This window comes from Garra rufa, chromosome 25 (assembly GCF_049309525.1).
Source record: "Garra rufa chromosome 25, GarRuf1.0, whole genome shotgun sequence".
NCBI classification, from domain to species: domain Eukaryota; kingdom Metazoa; phylum Chordata; class Actinopteri; order Cypriniformes; family Cyprinidae; genus Garra; species Garra rufa.
The window spans coordinates 35,589,530-35,611,387 of record NC_133385.1 but is presented as its reverse complement, the minus strand read 5'-3'; the positions used below and the strand labels follow the sequence as shown (position 1 = coordinate 35,611,387).

The 21,858-nt window shown below is 41.1% G+C and overlaps 6 protein-coding genes across 6 annotated transcripts; all 6 read left to right on the top strand.

The window, feature by feature from the left end:
- Window positions 1–10,208: 10,208 nt before the first annotated feature.
- On the top strand, window positions 10,209–11,212 carry LOC141301077 (histone H4). Its single transcript, XM_073831331.1, has one exon. It carries the CDS (start codon window positions 10,213–10,215, stop codon window positions 10,522–10,524), a length of 312 nt encoding a protein of 103 aa, XP_073687432.1. The 5' UTR covers window positions 10,209–10,212; the 3' UTR covers window positions 10,525–11,212.
- Window positions 11,213–11,611: 399 nt separating this feature from the next.
- On the top strand, window positions 11,612–11,986 carry LOC141301971 (histone H2B). The gene has a single exon (XM_073832175.1). It carries the CDS (start codon window positions 11,612–11,614, stop codon window positions 11,984–11,986), a length of 375 nt encoding a protein of 124 aa, XP_073688276.1.
- A 2,377-nt stretch (window positions 11,987–14,363) lies between these two features.
- Window positions 14,364–14,984, top strand: LOC141301842 (histone H1-like). Its single transcript, XM_073832039.1, has one exon. It carries the CDS (start codon window positions 14,364–14,366, stop codon window positions 14,982–14,984), a length of 621 nt encoding a protein of 206 aa, XP_073688140.1.
- A 649-nt stretch (window positions 14,985–15,633) lies between these two features.
- On the top strand, window positions 15,634–16,020 carry LOC141302080 (histone H2A-like). The gene has a single exon (XM_073832273.1). It carries the CDS (start codon window positions 15,634–15,636, stop codon window positions 16,018–16,020), a length of 387 nt encoding a protein of 128 aa, XP_073688374.1.
- Window positions 16,021–17,038: 1,018 nt separating this feature from the next.
- On the top strand, window positions 17,039–17,449 carry LOC141302052 (histone H3-like). Its single transcript, XM_073832249.1, has one exon. The coding sequence runs from the start codon at window positions 17,039–17,041 to the stop codon at window positions 17,447–17,449; it is 411 nt and encodes a 136-aa protein (XP_073688350.1).
- A 4,016-nt stretch (window positions 17,450–21,465) lies between these two features.
- Window positions 21,466–21,777, top strand: LOC141301171 (histone H4). Its single transcript, XM_073831415.1, has one exon. It carries the CDS (start codon window positions 21,466–21,468, stop codon window positions 21,775–21,777), a length of 312 nt encoding a protein of 103 aa, XP_073687516.1.
- Window positions 21,778–21,858: the final 81 nt, after the last annotated feature.

Genomic DNA, 21,858 nt, shown 5'->3' with positions numbered 1-21,858 from the left:
GGCAGCTATTATCTGGTTTTTCATCATCAAAGCAACCAGAGCGTGCGCATGCACGGCAAGATACGCAGTACTCGTTCCCTCTCTAGAGAGAACCGAGGTTACGTTAGTAACCGAGTACGTTCTCTTACTAGAGGGAACGAGTACTGCGTAAGAAGTATCTTACGCTAGGGGACCCAGTGTAAAACGCCGTGCATGCTGAGATCTGACACCAAAGACCCAAGGGCGAAAGCCCGGGGTTCATACAGTTCATAATCACCTATAGAACTCACAGGGAGTCCGGGGAAGAGGGAGGGGCAACGCCGCACTCTTCCACATAGTGCAGCGTCACTCAGACGCTAAGTAAACGTACATACAGGGCGGGGTTACGGCCTGAGCTGACGTAAGAATAAGGGTCTTCACACAGTTTGCTCAGACACATCTTGTGCTATCACTTTCACTGTCGACCCTAGAGCTGTGCTCAGTAGACGCAGCATTCCGAGCTGATAACATCAGGTCAGACAACACTGAACATCTAGACTGACAGCAATCTGGCCTGTAAGGCGGGAACCTCCAGGTTGTAAAACCTTATAAATGTAGACGGAGAGGCCCAGCCCGCCGCCTTACAAATATCTTGCAAGGCAATCCCACTCGACCACGCCCACGACGAGGCCACGCCCCTCGTGGAATGTGCTCTGACACCTAGCGGGCACTGCATGCCCTTGGAAGCATATGCCAACGCAATAGCATGAACTATCCATCTGGATAAGCTCTGTTTCGACGCGGCCAGTCCCTTGGGACGCCCGTAAAACGAAACAAAAAGCTGCTCTGTCTGTCTAAAAGCAGACGAGCGAGACACGTAAGCTCGTAATGCCCTGAATAGGCATAGGAGGCTCGCGTCCGTTTCCTCATCATTGACCGGTAGGGCTGACAGCGCGATGACCTGTGCCCTAAACGGTGTGTTGAGTGATTTTGGAACGTAACCGTGTTTGTGTTTGAGTATGACTTTAGAGTCATTAGGTCCAAATTCCATGCACGTCGCGCTCACAGAGAGTGCGTGCAAATCCCCTATGCGCTTCACTGAAGCGAGAGCCAGCAGAAACACGGTCTTAAGAGACAGGTATTTCAAATCAATAGTCTGCAGAGGCTCGAATGGTCCACCTTTCATGGCCTCTAGTACCACAGAAAGGTCCCATACGGGGACTGTGGGAGGTCTGGGGGGATTTAGTCTTTTAGCTCCCTTCAGGAAGCGAATAACTAAATCGTTCCTTCCTATTGACTGACCTAGCGTTGTGCTCGAGAACGCTGTTATGGCCGCCACATAGACTTTGAGCGTGGACGGGGTTCTGCCCTTGTCCAGCAGCTCTTGTAGAAAGGAAAGCACCTCCATCACACCACAGTTAGTGGGTGACGAGCCGCGAGCTGCGCACCAGCCCGAAAACACTGACCATTTTGAGGAATAGAGCCGTCTCGTAGACGGGGCTCTAGCCTGCGTGATCGTGTTTAATAGTCCTTTAGGGAGTTCATCATATATTCGCTGGTGGCCCAGACATGAAGGGACCACAGCTCTGGGTGAGGATGCCAAATCGAGCCGCTGGCCTGAGAGAGAAGGACTCTCCTCACTGGTATCGGCCACGGGACAGTGCTCGTCAGCTGCATCAGCGCTGGGAACCAGGGCTGGTTTTCCCAAAACGGTGTTATCAGCAGTATTGAACATCCTTTTTCGCTGACCCTCTCTATCACCTGAGGTAGGAGAGAGACGGGGGGAAAAGCATAGAGATGACGGCGGGGCCATTCGTGGGCCAGCGCGTCTCTGCTTTTTGAGTAAAATTCCAGACAGTGAGCGTTGTTCGGAGACGCAAACAGGTCTACTTCCGCTCTGCCGAATTTCTTCCACAGTAGTTGTACTGTCTGTGGGTGTAGAGACCATTCGCCTGCTGGAACATTGTTCCTGGACAGTCTGTCTGGCCCTATGTTTAGAAGCCCCGGCACATGCGCTGCTTTCAGCGAGCGCAGGTTGCGCTGAGCCCATACCAGGAGGCGTTCTGCAAGTCTGTATAGGTTTTTGGACCTGAGACCGCCCTGGCGATTTATATAGGAAACCACTGACATGTTGTCCGAGCGGACTAATACATGGTTTCCTTTTATTTGGGGACAGAAGCGCATCAGCGCGTTCTGTACTGCCAACATTTCGAGGCAGTTGATATGCAGGAGCTTTTCCCGTTCTGACCACTGGCCAAAAGACGGTCTGCCCTCGAGCAGAGCCCCCCATCCCGAGGTGGACGCGTCCGTAGACACCACTTTTATTCTCGAGGAAGTCCCCAGGCTTACACCTAACTGGTACCAGTCGATTGCTCTCCACGGATTCAGGGCTGTGACACATTACTGATTGACCGTGATACGAAGCCGACCGGGCGCCCACGCTTGACGCGGGACGCGCGCTTTCAGCCAGAACTGCAGTGGGCGCATACATAGCAGACCCAGCTGCAGAACTGATGACGCTGAGGCCATGAGACCCAGCATTTTCTGAAATTTTTTGAGCGGGACAGACGCGCCGCAGCGGAACGAGCCCGCTGTGCGCTGAATGTCTGCTGCGCGCTGTGGTGACAGCCGCGCTATCATTGACAGCGAGTCCAATTCTGTGCCCAGGAAGGAAGTTTTCTGACTGGGGGACAGTGAGCTCTTCGCCCAATTGACTCTGAGACCCAAATTCTCGAGGTGATCGAGTAACATGGTCGTATGCTGTACAAGCACTGAGCGAGACTGCGCTAGAATCAGCCAATCGTCCAAATAGTTCAGTATGCGCACGCCTTTCAGTCTGAGAGGAACGAGCGCTGAGTCCATGCACTTCGTAATGTACGGGGTGTCTGGGACAAACCGAACGGCAGGACTGTGTACTGATATGCCTGGCCCTCGAAGGCGAGTCTCAAAAATCGCCTGTGACGTGACGCTATCTGTATTTGAAAATACGCGTCTTTCAGATCCACTGACACGAACCAGTCTCCTTGGCGAACTTGCGCGAGGATTTTTCTGGTCGTGAGCATCCTGAACCGACGCTTCACCAACGCTTTGTTCAGTTGCCTTAGATCTAATATGGGTCTGTGACCCCCGTCTTTTTTCGGTACCAGGAAATATCTGCTGTACAGCCCCCCTTCGCTTTGAGCTTGAGAAAGGGGCTCTATGACCCCTTTGCTCAATAGTTTCGCCACTTCGGCTCGAAGCAGGTGTGCTGCTTCTGTCTGCATTGTGGTCTCGACGCGCGCTGTATAGCGGCGCGGGCGTCGGTGAAACTGTAGCGAATAGCCTCCTTTTATAATGTCCAGCACCCATTTCGAGACCCCTGGAAGCTTTTCCAATGCGTTTGCATGAATAGCTAGAGGCTGAATACGAAGCGCGCTCCGTTCTTTCATTAACGGAGTGGTTTCGGTATGCTGTGGCACCAGAGACGTGCTCGTGACATTCGGGGCGTGGGGCACGCTGATAGCGGGAACTATTATGTCTGTGTGTGTGTATGTGGTTGTGTGGCAACAGGCACATTTAACACACTGCAAACACCGTTCGCCTGCATACACGTTAGTTTCGTTTGTACAGAAACCTTTTGACGTGCATAATGTGATGTCTGTGGGCACTGTTAAGTGGACACGTTTACCACATGTGAAGCGCAATCGATCTGAGCCGATTTTATGTTCGCAGGGTCTGTATGACAGGTTGTGCTTGTGTGTAGAAATGAGCACTGGAGGAGTGGGCATTTTTGACTACACGTGAAACACCATCGGCCGTGGCCGGGACTCCAGAAAATACACTCTATTGGGGGTTTATCTGGGTAGCCGTGAGAACAACCTTTGTGTGCAGGCAAGCGGGCGACAGAACCGGCTTGTTGGCTGCAGCAAACACTGGAACAGTCACATTTAACACACTCCAAACATCGTTCGCTTTCATGGAGCGAATGCACGCTGATTTCATGCAAAACGTGCTCGTGATATTTGAGGCATGGGGCACGCTGATAGCGGGAACTATTATGTCTGTGTGTGGATGTGGCTGTGGGGCAGCGGGCACATTTAACACACTCCAAACAACGTTCGCCTGCGTAGAGCGAATGCACTTTTGGTTTCGTTTTCACAGAAACCGTTTGACGTGCATAATGTGGTGTCTGTGGCCACTGTGAAGCGGGCATATTTACCACGTGTGAAGCGCAATCGATCTGAGTCGATTTTATGTGCGCTGTGCTTGTGTGTAGAGATGAGCACTGCTAGTGGGCATTCTTACACGTGAAACACCATCGGCCGTGGCCGGTTGTGAAGCGCAATCGATCTGTGTCGATTTTATGTGCGCTGTGCTTGTGTGTAGAGATGAGCACTGCAGTGGGCATTCTTACACGTGAAACACCATCGGCCGTGGCCGGTTGTGAAGCGCAATCGATCTGTGTCGATTTTAAGTGCGCTGTGCTTGTGTGTAGAGATGAGCACTGCAGTGGGCATTCTTACACGTGAAACACCATCGGCCGTGGCCGGTTGTGAAGCGCAATCGATCTGTGTCGATTTTATGTGCGCTGTGCTTGTGTGTAACGTTAGAGATGAGCACTGGTTAGTGGGCATTCTTACGACACATGAAACACCATCGGCCGTGGCCGGGACACCAGACAATACACTTTATTGGGGGTTTATCTGTGTAGCCGTGGGAACGACTTTTGTGTGCAGGCAAACGGGCGACGGAGCCGGTTTGTTGGCTGCAGAAAACACTGGAACAGTCACATTTCCTGGAACTGGACGAGCGAATAACTTTGGTGGGGGTCCGGCAACAGCGGGACTCGTACACCGTCGTTTTCCCAGTTGTGCTAGGACGATTTCGGAGGCTCAGGTTTCAACTCAATCCTGGGCCGCGGGCCGCGTCTGGCGGGGCGGCGGCCAGACGAGAAAAACGTCAGAAAGCGTTAACCACGGGTGCCTCTCAGCAACGGTGAGAGACCATGTTACGCAGCGCTGACGCGGCTAGGCGGCGGCGAAAGCGCGGCGAAGCCGGTTTGACGTCTGACGGCAAGCTTTAGAGGGGAGGGCCGACTTAGCACGCCGTCCAGCGGAGGGCAGACATAAGTGGGCTGCTATCGCCTCTTCTGAGCAGCATGCGCGTTCCCGCTTTGGCGGGAAACGGAAATCCTCTTCCTCCTTCATGGCCCCCCTCGTCAGCGGCGTCGATGGAAGCGGTGGCAGACAGCGGCCGCTTTACGTCCGGCACAGAGGCTGACGAGGTCGATGAAGCAGGCGGGCGAACCGGCGAGCTTTGTCGGCTGGGGGAAGTGTCCGGGGCCCGCTGGGCACGGCGCTTTTTACGGCGCTACACCGCGGCGGGCGGGGGAGCAGTCTCAGTGAAGAAGGCAAGGCAAGTCCTCAGAGTCACCATTGGCATCTGCACGAGCCGTATGAAGGCATCTTTAAAAAGACGCTTTGCTCTTTTTAGAGAAACAGTGTGTATCGCAGCGGCGACACACACTGTAGATTATAAAGGATATAGGCGCCGGAAAGCGCAGCAGGAAGGCACGGAAGGCGGCGTGGCCAGCAGCTTCAGTGGCTCGTCCCGCTGAGATGCTTGCAGTCAAACGGCGGCTTCTTATCCGGCTCCAGCGATGCGTGTGCTTCGCTTGAAGGATGAAAAATCAGATAATAGCTGCCTATGAGCGATATTTATAGGTCTAGACCACGCCCTTTTAGGCGGGAAGCTACGAAAAGGGCGCGAAGCGACGCAAAGGGCGCGAAATGCCCCCATTGGATCTGGCGTCGCGTCAGGCCTCGCTCTAATAGGCTGCTGCAGTTGCCGCAGAGCAGCCAATAGGCGCGCAAGCTGTTTCGCCTATGTCTGTATGCTGCTGCAACGCGCTTTACATTATTTCAAAATTAAGGATAATTTTTGGCTTCAATATCTCGCAGAAAAGGATTTTCCCCTAGCGTAAGATACTTCTTACGCAGTACTCGTTCCCTCTAGTAAGAGAACTCACTGACAGAAAACCTTTGCTTAGAGGCCATTTTCAATTGAGAGAGCTTAAAGTGAGAGCCCACAGAGCACAAAGAGAAATAGATTAGAAAGCTTCTGTGCAAGCTTTTATAGCTTTGCACCTACCCCGTAAACCATGTGAATTATGTTTTCTCCTCCCACAAAAAAACATGGGAAATATCAAAGTTCTTGTTTGAATTAAGATTCCCCCTACCCCCATGTCATGTGAACTGTCAGTGGTTCTCGCAATACTACAGGTATGGTTGTGTTAGTTTTTTGTTTTTTTTTATTATTATTATTATACTTAACATATAAAATTATAGTGCATATTATAAAAGCATAGCATGTTATAGTGACCTCAATATCACCCAAAACAAATGTGTGTAAATTTTTTATATTTCTTATGTTTTATACAGCAAAAAGATCCTGGGGTCAAAGAACACCGATGTGACAAAATGTGTACAGGGCATTGAAAAAATAATATCATGTTAATTTTATGTTTACCAAGTTTTCCCCATTAAATCAGGAAAAGTCATAAAAAAAAAAAAAAGTCAAAAAATAAAAATAAATAAATAAATAAATTATATATGTACATACGTTAAACATTGAATGGGGTCAAATTGATCCCAAGGATAACAGGAGGGTTAAAATTGCTTTTTGCATTTTCTTCTCTATAAACCTCAAATTCTGCCCCCTAATCCACAGGGCCCCATCGTCAGCATACAGAGATTTACCTATGCTTGCATTAATTTCATCAAATATATCATTTTCTCATGACATTACAAAAGAACTGGGTTGCATACACTGCCCTGAGGGATCCCGTTTTCCATGTGATATATTCCTGAATATTCAGTACCTACTCTAACTTTTATGGTCCTATCAAAAAGAAACTTCAAAACCCAGTTGTACAGCCTGCCTCCCACACTTAATTTATTTAACTTAATAAGCAACCCTTCTCTCCATAACATGTCATAAGCCTTTTCTATATCGAAAAACACTGCTAACACTATTTGCTTATTTACCTGTGCTTTCCTGATTTCTAATTCCAAGATTAATACCGCATCCTATATTTCTCCCTTTTCGAAAACCACTTTGATAAGGTGATATCAAGTTTCTTTTTTTCTAAATAATATGTTATTCTTTCAGTTACCATTCTTTCCATTGTTTTCCCTAGTTGCGAAGTTAGCGCTATAGGTCTATAGTTTGTTGGATCTGAAGCATCTTTCCTATCCAGGTTTAAGTATAGGTACTATAATAGACTGTTTCCATTCTACTGGGATTTTCCCAAAGTCCCACATTTTATTAAATAGCTTGAGGACAACATAGAACAACACTGAGAACAACACTGTCTTTCGTGTGAGCCAACATACCATAACACACGTCATCATTCCCTGCTGACTGCTCTACATTCAAAATTGCCCTTTTTAATTCAAACAAACTAAAAGGTACTTCTAAACTCATATTTGTTGCTGCTTTTCTAAAATTTACTCCAGGATTCAAAGCAAGCGTTCTATCTCTAGCTTTCTTAGCTAATTCAGACAAGTTTTCTGAGCTGTATGTTTTTACTAAAGTCTTAGCTAGAAGTTGTGCTTTTTCTATATTACTAACAGCTGTTTTCTTTCCACTTATCAATACTGGAATTACATAGCTCCTCCTAATTCCACTAATGTTCCTAACCATATCCCAGATATCCGATAACAGAGTTTCTCTTCCTATACTATTGCAATACTTCAATTCAATTCAAGTTTATTTGTATAGCGCTTTTCACAATACAAATCGTTGCAAAGCAGCTGTACAAAAGTTTTGGCTACTACAATATATTTAGTAGCTTATTAGTGGTGAATACTGTATGTTAAGTCGATGTACATATGATATAAATGTTAAAATCAGTAACTGTGTAATCAAACAGATGATGAACACTAATTGAAATGATTATGTTCTGTAATCAAACTTGTAGGAAAATTATGTAGTGCTGTATGTTGTTTCAAGGCTGGCAATACTGCCTCCAATAGTTCCGTTTAGCTGGTTTAATCGGCTTTTCCGAACTACTGCCTGAGATTTTTTGAACTGGATTAAAGTTTCCAATGAATGATGTTTCTTTAGATGCCTAAATGCTACAAATTTCATTCCACCACGGCCCAATTTTTATCCCTCCCTTACTTGAACTTTTTGGAATTAATTATTTTGCTGATAGTATAATAATTTCCACTGGCTTTCTATTATATTCATCTTCATCTAATACACCTTCATTATTTAATTGTTCATATTCAATTTTACCTTTTTCTAGAAACAATTCCCAATTTGCTTTATTTAACTTCCATCTTGATATTGTTTTAACCTCTTCTAGAGGAAATACAATTCCTATTCTTATATTAATTGGAAAGTGATCGCTCGCAACTAGTGCTTCTTTGAGCACCTCCTATAGAAATTACTGCAATGCTATTTGATACTATAGTTACAGTTTTTCTTGATTGCTTTGATGCATTCGTCAACTCAAACTCCACATTTTCAAAACACTTAACACACAGGCCTAAACAGTGGCAATCGTGTTCAAAATGACACATTTTGTTTGCAAAGGGCTCTAACCGTGCCAAAACATTTAAAATATGCAACAAAAGCAAACTTTACAACACAACTTGCAAACAAGTCTATGAGCTCTTTCAGTCAATCATTACACAATGGACAACAAAATGCAAAATACAGAACTCAAATCAGTGCACCTTTGCTTGTCATTGTAGCCTATTGCCAGTGCCATTTGTTGTCTTTCTATATAAGCTGTGTCAAATTTGCCTTTTTGCAAAGAATTGGATCCAGAATAAGAAATTATTTGATTCATTTTTTCAAACCGTGTCTGAAAACTGAAATGCTGTAAAAATGATCCTCCTCTTCATTGGACCCCTCTACCTCTTACTCACACTCTCAACTGCGTTAGACCTCCTCCATCCATGCTGGCAAAGAACAACACAAATGTGGCACCTTTTTTTTTATAAGGCCTGCAGACTAATTGCTAATTGAAGATTTGTGTGAAGGAGTATCAAACAGGTGCTACATTGATTTCATACTGATCTAGGTAGTTTCTAATAGTTAGGAATAGATGGTTTCTGTTTGGTTACCATAGCTGAAACAATGGAGTTTGGACTGCTTGAATGACATCCGTGTTAACTGTTTTGCAACAGGGTGGGGGAAATGTGTCAATCCAGTGAGAAACGCATTTGCAAGACGTGTCTTCTGCTCTGCTGAGATAGTGATGATGAAGATTGAGTGGATACTAGTTTCTTTAACCAGGTCAAAGCAATCAAGAAAAACTGTAAATCTATTGCACTTTCCGTATTCTGACTACTATTATAGGCTACCTTGTATCTGTTCCTACATTTAAGCATACTAATCCATTTTCCTCTAAATACTCCTCTGTTGCTACACCATTTGCATCAATCTTCTTACTACCCCATATTACATTATGCACAAAAAAATCCCCACACCATACTATTTTACCTTGTATATCCCCAACTATATTATTTAGCACAGAATAAATTATTTCACATGGGTTATAATAATTTATTAATATTATCTTTTTTATTATATTCCTGCCGAAACTTTAATTACTATTGCTTCATTTTCTTTATCTATACTTATTAACTTATATCTTACTTCATACTGTACAAAAGTTGTTACTCCACCTCCATTTCCAGTTTTCCAATCATTTCTAATTGATGTACTGTTCCAGATGTATATCATGTTGTTGTTGTTGTTGTTGTTGTTTGTTATTATGTCTCTTCGTTTTATTTAAATGTTTTCCTATTCATATATGAATGATTATTTATGTATGTATGTACCAAGAGCTCCTCAAAAATAAATTATTATATATAAATAAAAAACAATAATTTTAAAAAATCATTGTATTTGCAAACCTGGCTAGAGTAAAATAAATACAAATCTTTCTGATTCTGATTTTCTTTGTCGTAAAGGTTTTGATACTTATTAATTAATTTTCCTTTTTGATTGCATTTGTTTCTGCCTTGTTGATTTTTACGTCAATTCGTATCTCATTCAAATTCAAAGAGTTTATTTATCTGACATTTAGCCTCATCTAGTTCTGCTCCAACATGCAATCATGACGTGCATCGTATGATGTAGCATAGCTCCGCCTTTACGGGTTTCAATTAGGTCCTGTAGGGTACTATAAAGCTCTTCTCGCAAACCCTTAGTTTTCACAAATTTTTTTGTAGCGTAGAAGCTTGAAGATTTGTAATCATGTCTGGAAGAGGCAAAGGCGGCAAGGGACTCGGAAAAGGAGGCGCTAAGCGTCACCGTAAAGTTTTGCGTGATAACATCCAGGGAATCACCAAACCCGCTATCCGTCGTCTCGCTCGCCGTGGCGGTGTCAAGCGTATTTCTGGTCTGATCTACGAGGAGACCCGCGGTGTGCTTAAAGTGTTTCTGGAGAACGTGATCCGCGATGCCGTTACCTACACTGAGCACGCCAAGAGAAAGACCGTTACCGCCATGGATGTCGTGTATGCTCTGAAACGACAGGGACGCACTCTGTACGGCTTTGGAGGTTAAACGTTTCTATACTAGCATATAAACCCAAAGGCTCTTTTAAGAGCCACCCACTTTTACAAGAAAGAGTTCACTTCATTGTGTTTGATTTGTTTAATAACTATCTTGCATATGAACACAATCGTAATTATTTTTTTAAATTGTATCCCGAAATAAATACTTTCAACACGCTTTGATATATACCCCGCTTCACAGACAAAACTTAAGCCTAGTCCGAAGCTTAAATGCATGCCTGAGCTGTTTTAACTGGAGGAAACGTTTATTAAAAATATTTAAATGTCCAAATTGAACTATGACATAATCTTGGCTTAGTCAAAGCCCTGTCTGTGAAACCAGGCGGTAAAGTCTTTGTTGCCCAAACTTTTATTGGTGTCAACTGATTTCTGAAATTTTGCCATGACAATCTGTTTTCTATTTAAAATGCAATGTTGACCCCGGACTACAAAACCAGTCCTTAGTAGCACGGATATATTTGTAGCAATAGCCACAAGCACATTGTATGGGTCAAATGATCGATTTTTCTTTAATGCTAAAAATCATTAGGATATTAAGTAAAGATTATGTTCCGTGAAGATATTTAGTAAATTTTCCCACCATCAATATATCAAAACTTAATTTGCATTAATTTGATTAGAAATATGCATTCCTAAGAACTTCATTTGGACAACTTTAAAAGGTGATTTTGTCCTATCCTAACAAACCATAACTCAATTAATGTATTCAGCTATTTATTCAGCTTTCAGATGACGTATAAATCTCAATTAAAAAAAAAAAAAAGATCCTTATGACTGGTTTTGCTTTTGTTCTTTTATGATTGCGTTTATCACTGACATTTGAGCGGGAAACTAAGAAAAAGATCCCTGTGGGGGAGGCGACGGGAAGCGTTCAAATTTAGAAGCCTGTGATTGGCGGATGTGTCTGTTTAGCCACCCATTTCCAACCAATGAAATACGCTTCATTCATTCATGCGCAAAAACACACAATCAGGGAGGGGAACCCCAGCCCTCTTAAATTAGCATGAGCTTTCAATAAATGGCCAGTACATGCTTCCAGTTCCAAAACGCTATTGTGTTGTTCACCGCGAATCAACATGCCTGAACCAGCGAAGTCTGCTCCCAAGAAGGGTTCGAAGAAGGCTGTCACCAAGACCGCCGGCAAAGGAGGAAAGAAGCGCAAGAGATCCAGGAAGGAAAGTTATGCTATCTACGTCTACAAAGTGTTGAAGCAGGTTCACCCCGATACTGGTATCTCCTCTAAAGCGATGGGGATCATGAACTCTTTCGTCAACGATATCTTCGAGCGCATCGCCGGTGAATCATCTCGTCTGGCTCACTACAACAAGCGCTCCACCATCACATCTAGAGAGATCCAGACCGCTGTGCGTCTGCTGCTGCCCGGTGAACTGGCCAAACACGCCGTGTCTGAGGGCACAAAGGCAGTGACCAAATACACCAGCTCTAAGTAAAGAATGATCTGACTTAAGCTACCCAAAAGGCTCTTTTAAGAGCCACCCATATTCTCGTCTAAAGAGCTTTCATTTGGTTAAATGTGGCTGGTAAAATTGTTAACTAGAGGTGTTTTTAGCGTCTTTTGCAGATAAAGGAAACCGCTTATAAAACACTGGTTTAAAAGATGTATTTATCTTGGTTATATGCGCTTTAACATCATACACAGTGATTTATGTTAATAATCGTGTAAATCAAGTAGTTTCATCACAATGTTGACAAAAAATAACGACGCAATTATCAGAGAAAGACCGTCACCGCCATGGATGTCGTATTTGCTCTGAAACGACAGGGACGCACTCTGTACGGCTTTGGAGAGTAAAATTACCCGTACGATCATAGAAACTCAAAGGCTCTTTTAAGAGCCACCCACCTTAAAAAAAAAAAAAATGTTAATTTAATTATCTGAGTTGTTCGGTAACTGTACATACAATGCTTTTTTTTAGTGGGATTTTCAAATCCCAAAGTGAAAGGCTTGAAATGCATGTCTTGAGTTGTATTGTATAAATGTGTTGTCCATCCAAGTGAAATATCGTCTTTAAGTCAGTAGCAACACAATAAACGCCTTAATCAGTCACATTACACATATTACGTAAAATATAATAAAAAGGTAGTTAATGTAGTACACGTTAAGTACATTGTTTTGTCTCAAGATAAACACCAGTTATGTTATTTTTCTTAGCCACGTTTATAAAAGATACTTAAAAGTTAAAATTAAATTAAAGCCTGGTCCTGGTGTTATCTTAACCCTGTCTGTGAAATCAGGCAATGAAGGTGTTTTTGCTTTAGTTTTTTATTGGTGCATTAACTGATTTCTTAAGTCCATGATATTTGCTTAAATCCAAGTTCTCTTCAAGAGTTGATTTAACTCCTTCAGACCTGAATTTTTTTCACTGAACAAAAAAATGTTTACCTACTTGATATTTGCTCTTCTCCAACATATAAATGAGTCTAAAAAAGAAAGATTTGTGCCAACTCATTTTTTATTAGATTTTTCTCATGTCCACTACAATGGACACTGGGTCTGAAGGAAAACAAAAATCCTCATTTTTTTTAAGCATACATAATAAATAGAGTTTGTGCACTATAGTTGAAATAGTGTTTAAGATTTTGAAAAGAACACATACTGTACAAATAAACAATGCAGTAAGAATGTGGAAAAAAGGTAAGATTATATGAAATCTAAAAAATGTTGTTTGAACCCTTTTTTTTTGGTTGAAGTGGGTGAATTGAAGTATATGTATAAATGTCTTTGTGTGTGTGTGAATGGGTTTATGTGTACTTGCTGATTGTTTTGATGAATATATGATTGTGTGCATTATTGTATCAAGGTATTAGTGTGCATGGAGGGGGTGTGAATGTGTGTATTGCATTGTATTCACTGATCACACATCCACTATAGCTGTTCCTCACTAAAATCAATGAAATATTGATTTACAGGCTATAGTCAATTTGAAGACATAAATGAAATCATAATAATATTAATTTCATTCATTTACATCAACATTCATAAAACATTAACATTAGATTTTGTAGCTCTGTATTTAGCTTTGAAATGCTTCAACAAATTTCTCAACCTGTTTTACAATTAATTGATGAGGTTCCTGCTGATATCGCTCAAGACCTGGTGTCCATTGTGATGGACATTGCATTTGAAAAAAATCCTGTGTTCTGCAAATCTGAAAGATCTTCAAAATAACTTTGAATATTATCATTTGATAGTCTTGATTTTATAATAGATGCAAGTTGATGAGTCTACCATTAACATAACTCTGCATATAAAAGGTCAAATGTGGGCTTCCTTCTCTTCCTCTCTAAGTGGTGATCATGTCTCTCTTTTGTAATTGTAATTGTAATTATCACAAAGGCTTTATGAGCGGGAATTGCTATTGTTTAGTGTTTATTATTCATCAAATCAAGTAAATATACATAGAAAATAATAGTTATTATTTGTAGCATGTTGTTCAGCATTTTATAATTATTTTTGAAAAATCATGTGACACTGAAAACTGTCATGATGCTGGAAATACAGCTTTGCTAGTGCAGGAATCAATTGCATTTAAAATATATGAAAAGAGTAATAGATGTATACATTATTATGTTGTCTATATTTAAGCTCTAAAAAGCATTAGCATCTGCGTAATCTGCAAATATGATTTGATACACTTGCTTTACTTTGTGTTTATACGGATAATCACAGATTCAGAGTGGCTAGAAGCTCTGTGGAGCTGAGTATTGAGTCTACACGGTTCTCATGTGATATTTAAGTACCTCAGCGCCGCTCAGCAGCCCTTCATTCTATTCCGTATCGACGTGTAGACACATCTATCTAAAGACATGGCCGAAACCGCTCCAGCTGCCGCTGCTCCGCCGGCTAAAGCTCCCAAAAAGAAGTCTGCCTCTAAACCCAAGAAAGCGGGCCCGAACGTCAAGGACCTCATCGTCAAGACCGTGACCGCCTCCAAGGAGAGAAGCGGCGTGTCCCTCGCCGCCCTGAAGAAGGCTCTTTCAGCGGGTGGCTACGATGTGGAGAAGAACAACTCCCGCGTCAAGACTGCCGTCAAGAGTTTGGTGACCAACGGTACCCTGGTCCAGACCAAAGGCACTGGCGCCTCCGGTTCCTTCAAGCTCAACAAGAAGCAAACCGAAACCAAGAAGAAACCCGCTAAGAAAACCCCCGTGAAAGCAAAGAAGCCTGCTGCTAAGAAACCCGCTGCTAAGAAATCTCCCAAGAAGGTGAAGAAACCGGCCGCCACCGCTGCAAAGAAGGCGACAAAGAGCCCCAAGAAAGTCAAGCCTGCAGCTGCTAAGAAGCCAGCCAAGAGCCCCAAAAAGGCCAAGAAGCCAGCAGCCGCTAAGAAAGCAACCAAAAGCCCCAAGAAGGCCAAGGTAGCTAAACCTAAAACGGTGAAGCCCAAGGCAGCAAAGCCTAAAAAGGCAGCACCCAAAAAGAAGTAAATGTCACACTTTGTGTTTGTTTCTTCCCAAAACAAAACGGCTCTTTTAAGAGCCACCTACTTGGTACGACTAAAGAGCAACATTTTATCTTAAATAAATTCTCATTTGAGAGAGACGGTTAACTCGGGGAGCGTGTATGCTTTTAGCTCAGAACGATACATACCTCTACAATACATTGTTATAAACTTACGTAAAACATTTATTGATGATTACCTTTTATTCACTTTAGCATCTTAAATTTAATATCTGAAACGTATTAACTGATGTAGCTAAATCATGATTTGGCTTGATTTGAAGAGAATATCAAGAGGCTGATCTACTTACAAAAGCATATGTTTATGTGGACAATTCAATGTGGATTTCAATATGCGATTGTATAACCTTGGTTATTTAACCTTCGTCTGCATTAAACGCATTTCATAGGAATAAGAATTTACGTCGTCAATTCATTAATTCATTACAACTGATTAAAATGAAAGCTGGAAGAGGGGAGGGGTTTGGAGTTTTGGAGGGACGCGCAGTGATTGGTTTGCAGCTGTGACAGACTCTGGCCAATAGACGACGAGCACTCGCTCTTAAAAACTGATGGTCAGGCCACAACCCTATTATTTCTGCATTGATCAGCAGCAACAACTACAGCGTTTCAATAATGAGTGGAAGAGGCAAAACCGGAGGCAAAGTCAGAGCAAAGGCTAAGACTCGCTCATCCAGAGCAGGTCTGCAGTTTCCCGTCGGTCGTGTTCACAGGCTTCTTCGCAAAGGCAACTATGCTGAGCGCGTCGGTGCTGGAGCTCCCGTTTATTTGGCTGCTGTGCTCGAGTATCTCACTGCTGAGATCTTGGAGTTGGCTGGAAACGCCGCAAGGGACAACAAGAAGACCCGTATCATCCCCCGTCACCTGCAGCTGGCGGTGCGCAACGACGAGGAGCTGAACAAACTTCTGGGCGGAGTGACCATCGCTCAGGGCGGTGTGCTGCCCAACATCCAGGCTGTGCTGCTGCCCAAGAAGACCGAGAAGCCCGCCAAGGGCAAGTAAATGAGCTGCAGTCTGATAAATACTTCAAACAACCAAAGGCTCTTTTCAGAGCCACCCACTTTCTCTGTAAGAGCAGTTTGAATGATATGGTAAACAGGAGCACCAGTGCAAACAAAGAGACACACACCCTTGCCTACATTAATAGGCTATAATGATGTTGGCGGTGTACAAAGCGAATTTTGATACACGTCAGAGAACGATGTGTTACCGAAATAACCTTTAAAAAGATGCGAAAGTTAAAATATTGTGTGTCGATATATGTATAACCACACGTTTGTAATGTTAATGCTGTTAGGCTGCAATAGAAGGATAGGGAAACATTTTTTTTTTAATTAAAGGCAACATCCCGATATTTCAAAGACCCAAATGTTCTTTTCACAGCCACCTACATTTTCTATAAGAGCGTTGAAAAAATGTGAACCTATCCATACCTATATAAGTAACTTGTCACTACTTTCGCTGTGGACACAAACAGCGAATGAGGATAAACGTAATTGTCATATAATTTTGCTTTAGAGAAATATCGCTGTTATAAAAAAAAATTGAGAAAAGTGTTACAATGTTCAGTGTAAATCGATTATTGTATGATCACACATTTACGATATGTACGCTGTTATACTGCAATAGGTGGATAGGGAAACATTAAAAAATATATAGAAAACATTTTAAGCCCATTGTCACGAGTAGTGTAAATACTAAAAGTACTTTAACAGAGTATTTATGGTATGATAAACATAAATGTAAAGAAATATAAATTAAAATTTAATTAAAGTCCAATAATGGGACAAAGAACAAATAACATTTGAGCGGGAATCGTAGACTGCCGCCTCTTGTAAGAAAAAAACAAAACAAAACAGGAAACGCACTGCTGTTGGCCACCTCATGCTCTGACGAAAAACAAAAGCCAATCAAATGCGATTACAGAGGCACCGCCCAATGCAGCAGTAGAGTTTAAAAAGGTGCTGCAAACAAGAACAAAATCATTCTGTTTTGAAGAACAAGCAGAGAACTCGAGAAAATGGCAAGAACCAAGCAGACCGCTCGCAAATCCACCGGTGGAAAAGCCCCGAGGAAGCAGCTTGCTACCAAAGCCGCTCGGAAAAGCGCTCCAGCCACCGGCGGCGTCAAGAAGCCTCATCGTTACAGGCCAGGAACTGTAGCTCTGCGAGAGATCCGTCGCTACCAGAAGTCCACCGAGCTGCTGATTCGCAAGCTTCCCTTTCAGCGTCTGGTCCGAGAAATCGCTCAGGATTTCAAGACGGATCTGCGCTTCCAGAGCTCCGCTGTCATGGCTCTTCAGGAGTCCAGCGAGGCTTATCTGGTCGGCTTGTTTGAGGACACCAACTTGTGCGCCATCCACGCCAAGAGAGTGACCATCATGCCCAAAGATATTCAGCTGGCTCGCCGCATTCGTGGAGAGCGCGCTTAAACCCACAGCTTCTCATAAACCTAAAGGCTCTTTTCAGAGCCACCTAAATGTTTCAAACAAAGTGGAATTTCCTCGTCTCTGTTGTTCTGTGCTCACTTACACATGACTTTTTTTTTTTTATTGAACAATCGTTCATGTACGAACAACTTAGCAATACCAAAACATCATTATTTCGCAATATACAGAACAGGTGCATACAAATAAAATACAAAGAACGGAGAGAGAGAGGGGAAAAAAACATGCAGGGGGGCTGGTGATTTTCTTGTAAATCATATTCTATAATAATAATTGGAAACAAATGTACTGCATTTTTACCTTTAGGGCTTTTGTACACAGAATAAACTCATTATGAAATGCACGAAAGGTTAGTTTTACTTTAAAGTGTTTTGACTTATTTATATTGAATTTACCCAACATGTGGATGCTATCTACCAGAAGATCATCTTCACTATTATTCATTAAAAGTCCATAGCTAATGCCCTTTAGGGTGAAGCTATATCAGTAACGTACCTTTGGGTAAAGCCAGTCATGGATAACCATAATGCATCCACATACATACAATGAAAAAACAAGTGATCTGTGGTTTCAATATCATTACAGAATATACATTTGTTAGTATCAAATCCAAATTCCAAATCCAAATCTAAGTCTTAAGTACTCACTGGATGGAAATATTCCATTTAAAATTTTTAAATTAATTTCTTTAATATTGGGAGATAAAGGAAAGGTTAAGTATTTAGTTCCGAGAATATGGATGGTATCTTTTTGGAAATAATAATAAATCGAATTTCTGTAAACCTTACACATGACATAATATGCTAAACTGCAGCAAATTTCCTAGTTGATATAGGAACATCGGGAAAATGCTTTTGTTACTGCAAGTGAATATTGCAACATGTCTTATTAATGAATTTTCGTCCGCAGGTGTAATAATGGTTCTAAACGAAACAACTGTGCAGATTGGGAGAAACTGACTTCACTGAAAGTAAAATTAAAGAGGTCCATTTGTATAACAAATTAAATGTGTTCTTCTATCACCATGATTTATTAAAATTTCTGAATAAAGCATTTTAAATTCTCATGTAATTTTCTCTTTATTTGAGGTAGTTTAACAGAGCAATGTTAATGTTTAGTTCTTAAATGTTTCAACATTGTTTTCACCTCCAGTACTTAAACTTCTAATGTTTGTCATTCATTGTTACTGTATATGCACTACATACTGTAAGACTTGATCAACAGTGTCATTAAATTCCACAATACCTACATAATTCACTTGGATGTTTCTAGATTTGATTTAGATTTCCATTTAATGTAGTATGGCCGATTCAGATTCTAGTCATTACTGATTATTCTTCTCTTCTCAATCCGGTCTCAATATTTCCTATTCCTACTTCCATTTTACTTATATGTAAGTTCCAACCTGGTCCATTTCTGTCCCCAGTACAAATGTGCATTAAAAAATATATAAAAATACATGTTATTCCTGCACATTAATCTAACTGCAAATTTAAACTATATTAATACAAAATAAATAAATTATATATATTTATAACCTTTAATACCTAAAGCACTGAAAATATAACATTTGTACATGTCCCCAGTCTCTAACGCTACATTTTAACATGAAATATAATGTTTAAAATCCTTCAGAAATGATTTTATTTTGCATTTTTGTGTACCTCTATATCCCATCTTTGCTTTAAATTTTTACAAGACACTTTTTCAATGTAACGTTTCAACATCTGGATCTTCTGAAGGCAATAAAATTACCTAAAGCATGTGGTCTCATTTTCTTGTAACTTTTCAAACTGTCCTGTTACCTTAATTATTGTTTAGGTTTTTCTTGTTTATTTAAAATAATAAATAAATAAATAAATAAATAAATAAATAAATAAATAATTAAACTAGTTCTAAGGTCTGAAGAGACTCACATTAAATCATACAGGAGAGAAACCAGTCAACTAAGTTTGTGGCTAACCTTTTACAGTGCTTGAGTGTTGTTGTCTTTTACTGCATATGATAATTCAAGATGATAGTTAAACCAATTCTAAATGCACCTGCAGAGTATTATTCCAATCATGTCTCTGGTCATTGAGAATTGTTTTAATAATGTGCAAAAATCTCACCCTGTTCTCATGAAGCAAGTATTGTGTCTCGTCTCATCTCTTGAGTTAAGTGTTGGCGTTAATGATAATCAAACAACAAACAACAAGGAGAAAACCATTCCCTGCTCTTCACAGAACAGCATTTGTAGCTTTTATAAAAATTTATATAGTGAAAATTGTGCCCTACCATCACATTCACATAAATACATTATTACAAGAGGACATATGTGACCCTGGACCACAAAACCAGTCATAAGGTTAAATTTTACAAAACTGAGATATATACATCATATGAAAGCTCAGTAAATAAGCTTTCTATTGGTGTATGGTTTGTTAGGATAGGACAATATTCGGCTGAGATACATCTATTTGAAAATCTGAAATCTAAGGGTGAAAAAAATCAAAATAATGAGAAAATCACCTTTAAAGTTGTCCAAATTAAGTTCTTAACAATGCATATTACTAATCAAAAATTACATTTTGATAGGTTTACAGTAGGAATTTTACAAAAAAATCTTCATGGAACATGATCTTTACTTAATTTCCTAATGATTTTTGACATAAAAGAAAAATCAATAATTTTGACCCATACAATGTATTTTTGGCTATTGCTACAAATATACCCCAGCGACTTAAGACTGGTTTTGTGGTCCAGGGTCACATATGTCTTCATTGATCTAGTCACATGATTCTGCTCTCAGATTGCACCAGATTTATGCATTTAAATTAAAAATGAACAAAATGTTCTTAGAACAGTGGTTCTCAACTCCAGTCTTCGGGGCCCACTGCTTTGCACATTTTGTATGTGTTTAAATCTGACACACATTTAGTTCAGTTCATGGATCTTTCTCCTAACCATCTGATGATCTGAATCAGGTGTGTTAAATGAGGGAGACATATAAAATGTGCAGAACATTGGGCCCCAAGGACTGGAGTTGAGAACCATTGCCCTAGAAGAACCAATCATTTTAATTTCATTTTTATTATTTTTTGTTATTTATATTTTATGTCATACCCCGTTCTCCACCTATAAACATAACCCTAATAAAAACCTCTACAGACCACTAGACTAGACCACAAGACTTGTACATTTCAAGAATCAAGAAATGGGCAGGTAACATCATCACAGGCCCCTTTCTCCCTGGCCACAAAATGTTTACACTTTTCCTCTCAGGCAAACGTTATAGATCTCTGTGAACTAGAACATCTAGACACAAAAAGTGTTTTAGAGTCACATTATCTCCAGATTTGACATATAAATTACCACTTGCTTTTATCATTAATTCTCAGTAACTGACAGGCATAATTAGATATCATGCAAATACATGTACTGTACATATTTGTTTATAGAGTTAATACAGTACGCAGTGCACAAAACTGTACACAGATTTTCTGTTCCAGATGTATATCATGTTGTTTTTGTTTTTGGTTATTTTCCTACTCATGTGTCATATAGGATTGATTATTTATATATGTATGTCCGAAGAACTCCTAAAAAAAAAAATAAAAAAAAAATAAATAAATAAAAATAAACAAAAAACAATAAAATAAAAAATCATTGTGTTTGCAAACATCGCGCAAGAAAAAAAAAATACAAATCTTTCTGATTCTTATTTTCTTTGTCCTAAAGGTTTTGCCACTTATTAATTAATTGTCCTGACGATTGCTTTTCATCATCAATTAGATATCTCATTCAAGTTCAGAGTTTTTAGAATATTTATGACATCTAGTTACATCTAGTTCTGCTCCAACAACCAATCATGACGTGTATCGTATGATGTAGCATAGCTCCGCCTTTACTCCGCCTTTACGGGTTTCAATTAGGTCCTGTAGGGTACTGTAAAGCTCTTCTCGCAGAACCTTAGCTTTCACAATTTCAGTTGTTGCGTAAAACTCTGAAGAGTTGTAACCATGTCTGGAAGAGGTAAAGGCGGCAAAGGACTCGGAAAAGGAGGCGCTAAGCGTCATCGTAAAGTTTTACGTGATAACATCCAGGGAATCACCAAACCCGCTATCCGTCGTCTCGCTCGCCGTGGCGGTGTCAAGCGTATCTCCGGTCTGATCTACGAGGAAACACGCGGTGTGCTGAAGGTGTTCCTGGAGAACGTGATCCGCGATGCCGTTACCTACACTGAGCACGCCAAGAGAAAGACCGTTACCGCCATGGATGTCGTGTATGCGCTGAAACGACAGGGACGCACTCTGTACGGCTTTGGAGGTTAAACGTTTCCACACTAACATATAAACCCAAAGGCTCTTTTAAGAGCCACCCACATTTCCAAGAAAAAGTTAAAATTTTCTTCA